The sequence below is a fragment of the Hemitrygon akajei genome, chromosome 2 (assembly GCF_048418815.1).
Source record: "Hemitrygon akajei chromosome 2, sHemAka1.3, whole genome shotgun sequence".
NCBI classification, from domain to species: domain Eukaryota; kingdom Metazoa; phylum Chordata; class Chondrichthyes; order Myliobatiformes; family Dasyatidae; genus Hemitrygon; species Hemitrygon akajei.
In genome coordinates this window covers 161,960,408-161,974,783 of record NC_133125.1, presented here as the reverse complement: position 1 = coordinate 161,974,783, position 14,376 = coordinate 161,960,408, and the positions used below count along the sequence as shown (strand labels likewise).

General features: G+C 47.0%; 1 protein-coding gene and 1 non-coding gene across 2 annotated transcripts in view; both read left to right on the top strand.

Annotated features, from left to right (window-relative positions):
- The window catches only part of LOC140717427 (SLAM family member 9-like), a 36,549-nt gene extending 25,535 nt beyond the window's left edge, over window positions 1-11,014 (top strand). Inside the window, exons 9-11 of the mRNA XM_073031004.1 lie at window positions 6,686-6,784; window positions 8,070-8,107; window positions 9,429-11,014. Coding sequence (XP_072887105.1) covers window positions 6,686-6,784; window positions 8,070-8,107; window positions 9,429-9,503 — 212 coding nt within the window. The 3' untranslated portion in view covers window positions 9,504-11,014. The remainder of the gene's footprint in view (window positions 1-6,685; window positions 6,785-8,069; window positions 8,108-9,428) is intronic.
- LOC140722661 (U1 spliceosomal RNA) lies at window positions 774-937 on the top strand. The gene has a single exon (XR_012097709.1). It is a non-coding gene; the product is annotated as a U1 spliceosomal RNA (small nuclear RNA).
- Window positions 11,015-14,376: the final 3,362 nt, after the last annotated feature.

Here is a 14,376-nt window from a genome sequence, read left to right as displayed (position 1 = left end):
TTACCCTGCCTTCCCCTCTGCCACAGACAAATGAGATTTTATTGAGATTTAAGACCCCAGTTTTAGCTGGAATAGAATCATCTTGGAGTGTTTTTAAAGTCAATTCTGGGTGGAACCCAGAACAGCAAGTGTAAAATAGTCCATTTTCGGAATGAAACTTCAACAGGCTGTCTTCACAAGAGAGTTCATACGCACACTCTGCAGCTTGGAGGCTGCCCTCTAAACCCTGGCTCTGTGTCAGCTGAGCTCAGATTGAGATAAACCTGTGGCCTCCGGCCATACAGGACAAGGTGGGGCTGCAGAGGCTGTGAGCGGACGGGAGCGGTTGGAACTCGGACAGCCGGGCATCATCTATGGAGGGGAATACATGCAGGATTTCTGAGGGGTCCCGGGCTGAAACGTCGACTGTTTATTCCCGTGCATAGATGTTGTCAGATGTGCTGAGTTCCTCCAGCATTTTGTGTGTGCTGCTCAAGTTTTTCAGCCTCTAGTGCAGAATCCCTTGTATTTGCTGTTGTGAATGGAACACCGACGTCTGGCGGGCAGCTTTGGAACGGCAAGGCGACTTCCATTTAAGGAAGATATGCAGATAAGGGCGTAAAGAAGACAATAAATGTTGAAAAATAACACTGGTTAGGAAAGAGTCGAAGGGTAAAATGTGAAGCTATATTGTCCTTCTAGGCCATCTGTGGTTAAGATGAAACAAAGTAGGGTTTGCAATGGTGACTCGTATTGATGTTAAGGCTGGCTAGATGTGCGGGAGGGTAGAAAGCATACTTACCTGGCAGGGAAGCGTCGGTGATCAGGAGGGCCGAGGATCCAGGATGAGGCTATCCCATTGCACTTGGGGTGTGCTGACGCCTGCGATATCCCCAAATGCGGGATACTTGACTGCATAATTTGTGGTAGTGGGGGACTGCGTTCGCGCTCTCCCCTGATTAAAAAAAATAGAGCTAGTCTGTGGACATTAGTCTGTTTGTAACTACTTTGCTATCCACTAATTTACGTTACTGCTGCTGCTACGGGTAAAAGCGTAATAGGCCTATCAGTGGTGTAAGGTACTCCTTCCCTCTGCTAGCCTTCTTGCACCCTTGGACAAAGCTTATCCTCCCCCACCCTGATCAAGATTAGAAAGAATTTTAGAGATTAATTAGGCCATTCAGCTCATTGGGCCACGGGCAGCAACTCTGCATATCACAAGCAATGCACACAAAATGTTGGGGGAAACTCAGCAGGCCAGGCAGCAGCTATGGAAAAGATTACAGTCGACGTTTTGGGCCAAGAATCGTATCACAAGTCCTGGCTTTGCAACCACTGACACCAGGCAGACAATCTCGGAAACTGGCTGGAAGCCCAAAAAGAGTTTATTTGTCACATATGCTGGGAAAGCATTAGATTATGATTCTTTTTACATCTTGGCCGCATTCCTATGGCAATGGCAAACCACTTCTCTAGAAAAATTTCCCAAGAACAATTATGGTGATAGATGGAGAAAAGAAAAAGAACAACAGTGTGAAGGAGGTATTAATGGAAGACCATCATCACACATGTCATATGACACGCACCATGATAACTTCTCCCTTGCAACCCCATTCTCTTTGTGACCTTTAACATTCTGCCTAATTAAGAACGTATCATATGAACATTGAAAACCTACAGCACAACACAGGCCCTTCGGCCCACAAAGCCATGCCAAACATGTCCCTACCTAGGCTTACCCATAACCCTCTATTTTTCTAAACTCCATGTTCATCCACCAGGAGTCTCTTAAAAGACCCGATCGTTTTCGCCTCCACCACCGCTGCCACCGGCAGCCCATTCACCACTCTTTGCTTAAAAAAATCTTCCTCCTGACATCTCCTCTGTTCCTACACCCTGAAACTATGCCGTCTCGTGCTAGCCATTTCAGCCCTGGGAATAAGCCTCTGACTATCCACATGATCAATACCTCTCATCATCTTGTATACCTCTATCAGGTCACCTCTAACCCTCCGTCGCTCCAAGGAGAATAGGCATGCACCCCAATGTAAGCAATGACCTTGTAAATCTCCTCTGCACCCTTTCTATGGTTTCCACCTCCTTCCTGTAGTGAGGAGACCAGAATTGTGCACTGTACTCCAAGTCGGGTCTGATCAGGGTCCTATATAGCTGTAACATTACCTCTCAGCTCTTAAACTCAATCCCACAATTCATGAAGGCCAATGCACCGTATGACTTCTTAACCACAGAATCAACCTGCAAAGCAGCTTTGAGTGTCCTATGGATTCGGGCCCCAAGATCCCCCTGATCCTCCACACTGCCAAGAGTCTTACCATTAATACTATATCCGGCCATCATAATTGACCTACCAAAATGAACCATATCACACTTACACAACACTAAATTGCTGGTGGAATGCAGCAGGCCAGGCAGAATCTATAGGAAGAAGTACAGTCAACATTTCGGGACGAGACCTTTCGTCAGGACAAACTGAAAACAGATAGTAAGAGATTTGAAAGTGGGAGGGGGAGGGGGAGACCCGAAATGACAGAGAAGACAGGAGGTGGGGGGAGGGATGAAGCTAAGAGCTGGGAAGTTGATTGGCAAAAGCGATACAAGGCTGGAGAAAGGGGAGTATCATAGGGCGGAAGGCCTCGGGTAAGAAGGAAACGAGGGGCATTAACGGAAGTTAGAGAAATCAATGTTCATGCCATCAGGTTGGAGGCTACACAGACGGAATCTAAGGTGCTGTTCCTCCAACCTGAGTGTGGCTTCATCTCGAACACTAAATTCCACCAGCAATTTAGTGTTGTGTTCTTGAATTTCCAGCATCTGCAGATTTTCTCTAGTTTACACCTCACACTTATCTGGGTTGAACTCCATCTGCCACTTCTCAGCCCAGTTTTGCATCCTATCTCTGTCCCTCTGACAGCCCTCCACACTATCCACAATGCCCCCAACCTTTGTGTCATAAGTAAAATTACTAAACTATCCCTCCACTTCCTCATCCAGGTCATTTATAAAAATTACACAGAGTCGGGGCCCCAGAATAGATTCCTGAGGCACTCCACTGGTCACCGACCTCCAGGCAGATTATGACCTGTCTACAAGCACTTCTGTGGGCAAGCAAAGCAATGTCCATCCCATGCCTCCTTACTTTCTCAATAAGACCATAAGACTTTGGAGCAGAATTAGGCCATTTGGTGCATCGAGTCTGCTCCACCATTTACTCATGGCAGATCCTTTTCTCCCCTCCTCAGCCCCACTCCCTGATGCCATGTCCAATCAAAAACCTATCAAGCTCCGCCTTAAATACACCCAATGACCTGGCCTCTTACAGCTGCCCGTGGTAACAAATTCCATAAATTTACTGCCCTCTGGCTAAAGAATTTCTCCACATCTCTGTAATGGACACCCCTTTATCCCGAGTCTGTGTCCTCTTGACCTAGACTCCCCACCATGCTTTCCACATCTACTCTCGCTGGGCCTTTCAACATCCAAAAGGTTTCAATGAGATCCCCCTTCAGCCTTCTAAATTCCAGCTAGAACAGACCCAGAGCTATCAAACATTCTTCGTATGTAACCCTTTCATTCCCAGAATCATCCTTGTGAACCTCCTCTGAACCCTCTCCAATGCCAGCTCATCTTTTCTGATATAAGGAGCCCAAAACTGTTCACAATACTCAATGTGAGGCCTCACTGGTGCCTTATAAAGCCTCAGCATCACATCCCTACTCTTGTATTCTAGACCTCTTGAAATGAATGCTAACATTGCATTTGCCTTCCTCACCACCGACTACCTGCAAGTTTACCTTTAGGGTGTTCTGCACAAAGAGTCCCAAGTCCATTTGCATCTCTGATTTTCAAATTTTCTCCCCATTTAGAAAACAGTATGCACATTTATTTCTCTACCAAAGTGTATGACCATGCAATTTCCAACATTGTATTTCATTTGCCATTTTCTTGCCCATTCTCCTACTCTGTCCAAGGCCTTCTGCATCCTATCTGTTTCCTCAACACTACCTGGCAATCTTCCTACCATCTGCAAACTTGGCAACAAAGTCATCTATACCATCATTTAAATCATTGATATACAGCATAAAAAGCTGTCCCAACACCGACCCTTGCGGAAACCACTCGTCACTGGCAGCTAACCAAAAAAAGCATCTTTTCTTCCCACACACTGACTCATACCAATCAGCCAATACTCTAATCATACCAGTAACTTTCCTGTAATACCATGAGCTCGTAACTTGGAAAGCAGACTCGTGTGGCACCTTGTCATCCACTGCATCCCTTTTATCTATCCTACTTGTAAACTCCTCAAAGCATTCCAACAGGTTTATCAGGCAAGATTTCCCCTTAAGGAAACCATGCTGATTTTGTCCTATCTTGTCCTGTGCCACCAAGTACTCCATAACATCATCCTTAACAATTGACTCCAACATCTTCCCAACCACTGAGGTCAGGCTGACTATCAACCTCACTTAACATCGACAGGGTTCAACATAGCATCCTTTTCCAGAACTTCTTTGCAAAGCATAGTCCATGCAGAGATGGGTGATCGCCTCACACTCATCACAGTCCTGAGGGATTGGAATGAGAACCCTGCAGCATAGAGATGATCTGATAGGGAGAGGCTCCTTGCTCTAGCAGCCAAGTGAGGTGTTGATGTGTGCTGAGCTCAGGCAGAGAAGCGTTCTGCCAGACACACGTGATTTAGCCTCTCTTGCCAGGACAATACTCTCATCCCAGGAATTAATCTGCCTCCAATTAGATCACGTCCAGTGCTATGATCTCCTGACTTAGGTAAGGGCAATAGAACACTTTTTCTTCATTTCCTCTGGGATCACAGAACACTGCAGCACAGGAACAAGCCCTTCAGCCCATCTAGTTCCTGCCAAACTGTTATTCTACCTCATAACCTGCACCTCGATCATATCCATGTTCTTACCCCAACCTTCTCTTAAATGTTGAAATTGAACCTGCATCCACCACTTCCTCTGGTAGCTCCTTCCACTCTCTCACCACCCTCCTGCTGAAGACGTTCCTCCTCAGGTTCCCCTTAAATATTTCACCTCTCACCCTTAACCTGTGACCTCCAACTTGAATTTCACTCTCCCTCATAATTTTGTGTACCTCTGTCAAATCTCCCCTCACTCTCCTACACTGCAGGGAAGAAAGTCCTAACCTATAACTCGGGCCCTCAAGGCCTTACAACGATCTTGTAAATGTTCTTGGCACTCTTTCAGTCTCTCTTATAGGTAGGTAGGTGACCAGAACTGCACACAGTACTCCAAATTAGGCAGGCCTCACCAGCATTTTGTACAACTGCTGTACTCAACCATTTAATACATGACCACCGATGCACCAAGGCTGACACCAATCCTGATCTAAATACCTCTGCAATCTCCTCTGCTCCGAGGAAAGCACTTTACTCAATCTCGCCCCTGCAGTCATTTTACTGAATGCCGACTGCTCCCCTCCCAAAGCCCTGCCGTCATTGCTGAAATCCGGACCCATCGCCCGGTTGTAGTCAAGCCAGTGTTTTCTAAATGCTCATTAGGTGTCCCCTTTCCTGTACTCTCTGTCTATATTGATAAAGCCCAGTATCTCAAATACAGTCCAGCGTGCAACACTTGTCACAGTCTTCCAATCAGAAGCATGTCTTTCCACCGGCATCTACTGCCTCCTGTTACCAGGCCAATGCTGGAATCCAGTTTGACAGCTTTCTTCAGATCCTGCTGCATGTGCCTTAACCTCCTGATCAATGGGTCAAAAGACTCAGTTATGCTCTTATCTCTTATGGTCTGCAACAGCATGAATCAGGACCCACCAGCTTGGTTAGCCTCATCAGTAAGTAAAGCAGATTCTGTTTGCCGGTGGAGTGAAGCACCAGATCCTCTGTCTCTGGGCTGATCCAGACTTAGAGAAGAGAGAGCAGCAGAGGGTGGGAGGAGTGGAGGGAGGAAGAGAAGGGGGACGAGGTGGAAATGAGAGATATTATAATTATTGGCCCCTATCCCAGATTCACCCACTGCCACACAATTCCCCATCTCTCTCCTGCTCTGCCCCTACCTTTGGGTTTCCCTTTCTCCCTCTAATCAATTTCTTATTCTCTCTCTGCTCCGCCTCTCCTCCTCCTCACCACATCTCCGCCCCAGTCCAATTTCCTTTCTCCCTACCCTTTCAGTCAAACCCTCAGCCCATCTCTCTCTCCCTCTCCTCTCTTGCCTCTCCCCCACCATCCCTTTGCCTCTGCTTGTCCCCGACACTCCACTTCTCCCCGTGCTCCATTTCCTAATCTCTGCCCCGAACAATCCCCAACTCCTTCCCCAGTATCCCTTTCTCCCTTCCCCACCGGCACATCCCATTCGCTCTCCTTTTTCTGATTCCTTCTCTCCCAGTCTCCCCTGCTCCTCTCCCCTCCTCCCTCCCGTGTCCACCTCCCTACCCATCCCTCTACCCTTATCCCTCCTTCATCATTATCATTTTCCGTGCACACAATTGATGTGTTACAAATGTTAACATGCTGATTTCCAGTTGGGTTTTCCATGCATGTTAATTGTGTATATTTCCTTCTGCTAACTTTAGTCCTGTTGTATATTTGTAAGTTTTACAGTATTAAAGCTGATGTTGAAATTGAGTGTCTTTGGGGATACTTGGCATAAACCCATTCAGTGAGCCCTCTCTTATACAATTTCAGATAAAGGTTGTCACAGCCGCACTCTGACCTGGGGCACGTTCCTCGCATCAACAGCTGTGATTGGATTGATTCACTCCGTGTTCTTTGCAGTGTGTCACTGTGAGTATCAAATGCACCAAAGCTTTCAGCCGTTCGATCACAGTCTAAAGAACTCAGTCACAGTGAAAACTTAGCACGGTTTCTCACCGACACTTCAGTTTCTGAAAGGGAGAGAGTCGTGGGGAAATCTCCAACACGTTTCTCCGTCTGTCTGTCTCTCTTCCTTACTCCGTCTCTCCCTGTCTCTGCCTCTCTTGCTCAATCTGTCTGTCCCTCTCTTTCTGTCTCTCTCCATTTCTCACTTGCTCACTCATTTCCACCCCTCTCTACCTCCTTCCTGGCCGTTCCCTTTCATTCAGGAAGTACTTTCATCCAGATCTGTGGGGTTCTGCTGAAAAAGTGATTGGTTTATTGTTGTCACATGTACTGAGAGTGAGAAACCTGTGCTGTACAATGTTCATTCAGATCACATTATTATTTTTAATCAGCTTTATTTCTTGCATCCTTCACATGCACGAGGAGTAAAAATCTTTAATCCAGAGGTCCCGTCAGCACTCACTGTTCAAACTCAGCTGTGAGGAGAAGCTCCACCAAAATAGACCGAAATAAGAGCAAACAAGAGTTAAACATTATTTTATTGAGGCTGGAATTTAAGTGGAGAGAGGGAAGGGGTGGGAAGAGGGGAGGAGAGGGGTGGGAAGGTGAGAGATTGAGGAAGGAGAGGAGAGGGGTGCGAAGTGGGAGAGAGGTGGAGGGAGAGTAGGATAAAGGATGAGTAATGTTAAGAATCCATACTGTCTCTCTGTCTGTTCATTTTAAACGTTTGGGACCTTGTGGATCATGTGTGGAAGGACTGATTGTTGTAGATCTGCTGCAGCACAGATCCAGGGAATGATAGTAAATGGGAATGAGATAACAGATCTGTGCAAAGCCTCGGTTTCCGAAGACCAGTAACATGAAGGCGGCTCCCAGTGCAGGTCAGGGGCCTATATCCCGATTCCGTGGCGTCAGAGCACAGGGGTTCCCATCAGTAAAAATCACAGTCCGAGGGAGCAGAATTTCCCTGTGGGAGACACCTCGGGTGGTTACTGTGGGTAACACGGCTCTTCCAGTGATGGTTTAACTTTCTGTACTATCTGACCTGGGAGCTTCTCCAGTCTGTAATCCAGAGGTCCCGTCAGCACTCACTGTTCAAACTCAGCTGTGAGGAAAAGCTCCACCAAAATAGACTGAAATAAGAGCAAACTAAAATTAAAAATTATTTTATTGAGGCTGGAATTTAAGTGTAAATAATCTGGCAATATTCTGTATTTATAATTTATGAAAGATATTTTGTTCATTATAGATCATCGAAACAAGGCACAGACAGGAGACAGTAAACAGGTAATTTTTATAATAATAATTTCTCCTGCTTTTTAGTGTGGTGTTCCAAGCATGGTTTGATAAGTTCACTGATACCCCCTCCCTCTCTTACACTCACATGTTCACACTGTCCATAAAATCCTCTCACAGTCTCCTACACACTGTTGCACCCAGAGAAAACCTTTAGGGCCATTTTCGGCAATTGTACAAAACGTGATTGGAATTTGCATAAGCATAATTTCTCTTACTGTTTCATTGCTTCTATGTCTGGGCATATTCTCCACATAAATTATGGACATTAATTATCCTTACCACCCCACCCCACCCCACCCCACTGCTACCCCCCAGTCTGGAGTTGCACAGTGTGGCTGGTTTGGTGTCCTCGTTTTGCATCATTTGTTCAGTCCAACTTGCTGCCTCTGTGGCCTGTGTCACCGTGGTTTGAGTCTGAATGTTCATCATCAGGTAATCTGCACCCTCATTGTGGGCAATATAAGGATGGGGGGCAGGTGGTACTGAGGAAGCAGGGAGTCTGCAGAGGACTTGGAGAGATTGGGAGAGTGGGAAAAGGGGGCAGATGGGATACAGTGTTGGGAAGTGTATGGTCATGCACTTTGGCAGAAGAAATAAAGATGCAGATGATTTTCTAAAGAGGAGGAAAATTCAAAAATACAAGATGCAAAAGGACTCGGGAGTGCCTAAAGGATAACTTCCAGGTTGAGTCGGTGGTGAGGAGGTAAATACAATGTTAGCATTCATTTCGAGAGGACGAGAATATAAAAATAAGATTGTAATTCTTAGGCATTGGTCAGACCACATTTGGAATATTGGGTGAGCAGTTTCGGGCCTCTTATCTAAGGAAGGATGTGCTGACGGTGGAGAGGGACCAGAGAGGTTCAAAAGAATAATCCTGGAAATGAAAGGGTTAACAACGGAAGAGCATTTGATGACTCTTGGCCTGGACTCACTGGAGTTCAGATGATTGAGGGGGGATCTCGTTGAAACTTATAGAATGTTCAGAAACCTAGATAGAGTGGATGTGGAGAGGAGGTTTCTACAGTGAGAGAGAGTAGGACCAGAGGGCACAGTATCCGAACACAAGGATGTCCCTTTAGAACAGAGAAGAGGAGGGATTTCTTTAGGCAAAGGGTAGGGAATCTGTGGAATTCATTGCTGCAGACAGTTTGGTAAATTTAAAGTGGAATTTGATAGGCTCTAGGTTAGTAAGGGTATCAAAGGTTATGGGCAGGAGGCAGGAGAATGGGGTTGAGAGGGATAATAAATGGAGGCTTAAATTTTGCCCCTATGTCTTACGGTAACAATTGCAATTTGTCTATTCCAGCTGATTGGGGAAACGCATGACCTGGAAGCTGAATCAAGTTATGAAGTTGAATCCAAGAAGGCTCTGGTTGTTTAGGCTGGACACAACAGTCTTCACTTGCTGATCTGAGAGGATGATGTTCTCTGTTTTCCTGCTATTAACTCAAGCTTGAAATACTTGATGTTGTCAGTTTTGAGTAAGCTTATCCTGGGTGAAGGGAATATTGCAAACAGTGTCTTTTCTTGGTTTCCAGAGAGAAACTTTCAGCCTGACAATCCAGCACCACTGTCCTTAATGCTGGAATGATAGGTCTAGATTCCATGAAGGAATAAAGGGGCTCACCCACCCCAGCATCCCATTCACCCAGAGGGTACAGGGACTCACAGCCGGCAGTCTTCCAGGAATAATGTTGACAGAGTGTGCACCCCACCAACACAAGCCTGCTCAACCTTCACAAGTTGGAATGAAGAAGGCTCAGGTGATGGAACCTTAATGTACACAATTATTAAAGAGATGCAGATAGGGTAAACAACCCAAATATTTCTTTTCCCCAAGATAGTAATGTCAAAAGCAAGATGGTATGGGTGGAGCTGAAGATTTTCACAGACAGGGTGGATGATATAACAAGATCATAAGGAATAGGAGCAGGAGTAGGCCATCCGGCCCATCGGGCCTGCCCAGCCACTCAATAAGATCATGGTTGATCTGTCCGTAAATTCAGCTCCATCTACCTGCCTTTTCTACATAACCCTTAATTCCCCTACTGTGTAAAAATCTATCTAACTGTATGGTAAATTTATTTAGTGATGTTATGGGTCCACAGTTTCGATTCCGGTGGATGTCACATGATATTAGTTTTGTTTACTAAGTGTGATGTATCTATAGTCTTGTTTGCTGGAAGCTTGTAGTTTCGATTCTTGGGACGTCACGTAGTTCACTGGGAATTCATGACTTTGTTTCTGTGAGAGTCACGTGATGACGTATCCGCAACGGTATAAAAGAGTCACAGTCGTTTCGTGGGCAGTGGTTCGTTGGAGTCGCTCGGTAAGGGGTCAATGGGAAGAGAGTGAGAGTGAAGATTGCAGGCTTCGAATGAACCCAAAGGATTGTGGTTAGTCGGCAGCACGCTGTGCATTTCGAAAGTGGCTGACGTTTCGTAAAATCCCTACGTAAATTGTGGCACACACTTCTGGTTAACCCCTGCATGGTCTTGGGTGTTGTGTGGAGACCATTTCGGCGAAAGGGGCATTCCCTGTCAGTGACTCTGTGAAATCTCACTCTTTTTGGACTCTTCGAAAAAGCACCCCGCGGCTGCAAACTTTGGCAACTGTTTCTTCGAGATCACCTCTCTGCTGTATTGTGAATCGACAAGATCGACTCTCGTATATCGTGAACACACAAATCTCTCACACATTTCATGAATCTCCGTGACAGTTTAAATTGACACTCTAAGACTGTGCTTGAGTAAGACTTTAAGAATTGTTTCTAAGTTTGATTCTTTAGGAGCTATAGACGCATAATACCGTAAACTTCTGTTTAAGATAGCCGTTCATTTAATGTTCTATATTTTTGCATAAATGTTAATAAATTTAGTTGTTTTGCAATAATTCCCCAACTCCGTTCTACATTTATTGTTGTTGGTCCATAACAGTGAAGAAGCCTCAACTGCTTCCCTGGGCAGAGAATTCCACAGATTCACCACTCTCTGGGAAAAACAGTTTCTCCTAATCTCTGTCCTAAATCTTTTCCCCTGAATCTTGAGGCAATGTCCCCTAGTTCTAGTCTCACCTACCAGTAGAAACAACTTTCCTACTTTTATCGTATCTAGCCCTTTCAAAATTTTGTATGTTTCTATAAGATCCCCTCTCATTCTTCTGAATTCCAGAGTATAGTCCCAGATGACTCAATCTCTCCTCATAGGTTAACCCCTTCATCCCTGGAATCAACCTGGTGAACCTTCTCTGCACTGCCTCCAAAGCCAGTATACTCTTCCTCACACGAAGTAATCTGCAGATGCTAGAAATTCAAGCAACACACACAAAATGCTGGTGGAATGCAGCAGGCCAGGCAGCATCTATAGGGAGAAGCACTGTCGACATTTCGGGCTAAGACCCTTCGTCAGGACTAACTGACAGAAAAGATAGTAAGAGATTTGAAAGTAGGAGGGGGAGTGGGGGAAATGCGAAATGATAGGAGAAGACCTGAGGGGGTAGGGTGAAGCTAAGAGCTGGAAAGGTGATTGGCACAAGGGATACAGAGCTGGAGAAGGGAAAGGATCATGGAATGGGAGGCCTAGGGAGAAGGGAGCACCAGAGGGAGATGGAGAACAGGCAGAGTGATGGGCAGAGAGAGATAAAAAGGAGAGGGGGGAAGAATAAATAAATCAGGGATGGGGTAAGAAGGGGTGGAGGGGCATTAATGTAAGTTAGAGAAGTCAATGTTCATGCCATCAGGTTGGAGGCTACCCAGACGGTATATAAGGTGTTGTTCCTCCAACCTGAGTGTGGCTTCATCTTGACAGTAGAGGAGGCCAGGAATGGACATATCAGAATGGGAATGGGACATGGAATTAAAATGTGTGGCCACTGGGAGATCCTGCTTTCTCTGGCGGACAGAGCATAGGTGTTCAGCGAAATGGTCTCCCAGTCTGCGTCGGGTCTCACCAATATATAGAAGGCTGCACCAGGAGCACCGGACGCAGTATACCACACCAGCCGACTCACAGGTGAAGTGTCGCCTCACCTGGAAGGACTGTCTGGGGCCCTGAATGGTGGTGAGGGAGGAAGTGCAAGGGCAGGTGTAGCACTGGTTCCGTTTACAAGGATACGTGCCAGGAGGGAGATCGGTGGGAAGGGATGGGAGGGGGAACGAATGGATAAGGGAGTCGTGTAGGGAGCAATCTCTGCGGAAAGCAGAGGGGGGAGGGAAAGATGTGCTTGGTAGTGGGATCCTGTTGGAGGTGACAGAAGTTACGGAGAATTATACGTTGGACTCAGAGGCTGGTGGGGTGGTAGGTGAGGACAAGGGGAACCCTATCCCGTGTGGGGTGGCGTGCGGATGGGGTGAGGGTAGATGTGTGTGAATTGGGAGAGATGCGTTTGAGAGCAGAGTTGATGGTGGAGGAAGGGAAGGCCCTTTGCTTAAAAAAGGAAGACATCTCCCTCATCCTGGAATGAAAAGCCTCATCCTGAGAGCAGATGCGGTGGAGATGGAGGAATTGCAAGAAGGGGACGGAATTTTTGCAAGAGACAGGGTGGGAAGAGGAATAGTCCAGACAGCTGTGAGAGTCAGTAGGCTTATAGTAGATATCAGTAGATAAGCTGTCTCCAGAGATGGAGACAGAAAGATCAAGAAAGGGGAGGGAGGTTTCGGAAATGGACCAGGTAAATTTGAGGGCAGGGTGGAAGTTGGAGGCAAAGTTAATGAAGTCAATGAGCTCAGCATGCGTGCAGGAGGCAGTGCCAATGCAGTCGTTAATGTAGCGAAGGAAAAGAGGGGGACGGATACCCCTATAAGCTTGGAACATGGACTGTTCCACAAAGCCAACAAAAGGACAGGCATAACTGGGACCCATGCGGGTGCCCATGGCTACACCTTTGGTTTGGAGGAAGTGGAAGGAGCCAAAGGAGGAATTATTGAGAATAAGGACTAATTCCGCTGGACAGAGGAGAGTGGTGGTAGTGGGGAACTGGTTAGGTCTGGAACCCAAAAAGAAGCAGAGTGCTTTGAGACCTTCCTGGTGGGGGATGGAAGTATTTAGGGACTGGATGTCCATGGTGAAAATAAGGCGGTGGGGGCCAGGGAACTTAAAATCAATGAAAAAAATTCAGAGCATGAGAAGTGTCACGAACATAGGTGGGAAGGGATTGAACAAGGGGGGATAAAATAGTGTCGAGTTATGCAGAAATGAGTTCGGTGGGGCAAGAGCAAGCTGAGACAATGGGTCTACCTGGACAGGCAGGTTTGTGGATCTTGGGTAGGAGGTAGAAATGGGAAGTGCGGGGTGTGGGAACTATGAGGGTTGGTGGCAGTGGATGGGAGATCCCCAGAACCGATAAGGTTGGTGATGGTGTGGGAGACAGTTGCCTAGTGCTCCTTAGTGGGGACATGACAGCGGGGTAAATAAGAGGAGGTATCGGCGAGTTGTCACTGTGCCTCGGCCAGGTAGAGGTCAGTACGCCAGACTACAACAGCGCCCCCCTTATCAGCAGGTTTAATAGTGAGGTTGGGATTGGTGCGGAGGGAGTGGAGAGTAGAGCATTCAGAAGGAGTGAGGTTAGAAGTGGAACAAGGTGTGGTGAAGTCGAGACAATAGACAGTAGGTGCAGGAGTAGGCCATTCGCCCCTTCTAGCCAGCACCGCCATTCACTGTGATCATGGCTGATCATACACAATCAGTACCCTGTTCCTGCCCTCTCCCCATATCCCTTGACCCCGCTATCTATAAGAGCTCTATCTAACGGTTGATGTCCCGTCGGCAGTTAGCAATTAAGAGATCCAGAGCAGGCAGAAGACCAGGGCGGGGTTTACATGAAGAGGAGGAGGGTTGAAGACAGGAGGAGGGGGTCATCGGTGGGGGTGGCAGAGTCCTTGTCGAAGAAGCAGGCTCGGAGACGGAGCCGGCGGAAGAAGAGTTCAGCGTCATGGCGGACACGGAACTCGCTGAGGTGTGGGCAAGGGGGGACAAAGGTGAGGCCCTTACTGAGGAACAAGCACTCTGCCTCAGAGAGTTGAAGGTTGGACGGAATGGAGGCTGGTGGTGTCGGTGGATAGGCGAGGGTTGGGGTGAGAGGAAGATGGATCTTCTGAGGGCCCAGGAGCTGATGATGGGATCTGAGGGAGAGGGGATTGCCGAGTGGTGGTGGGGGAAGGGAAGATGGGAGTCACAATCACAGCATGTGAAGATCCGGCCTGGAGTTCAAAGCTGGAGTCCCAGTTGGAGGCTGCGCAATCGCTTTGAAGGTGTCCA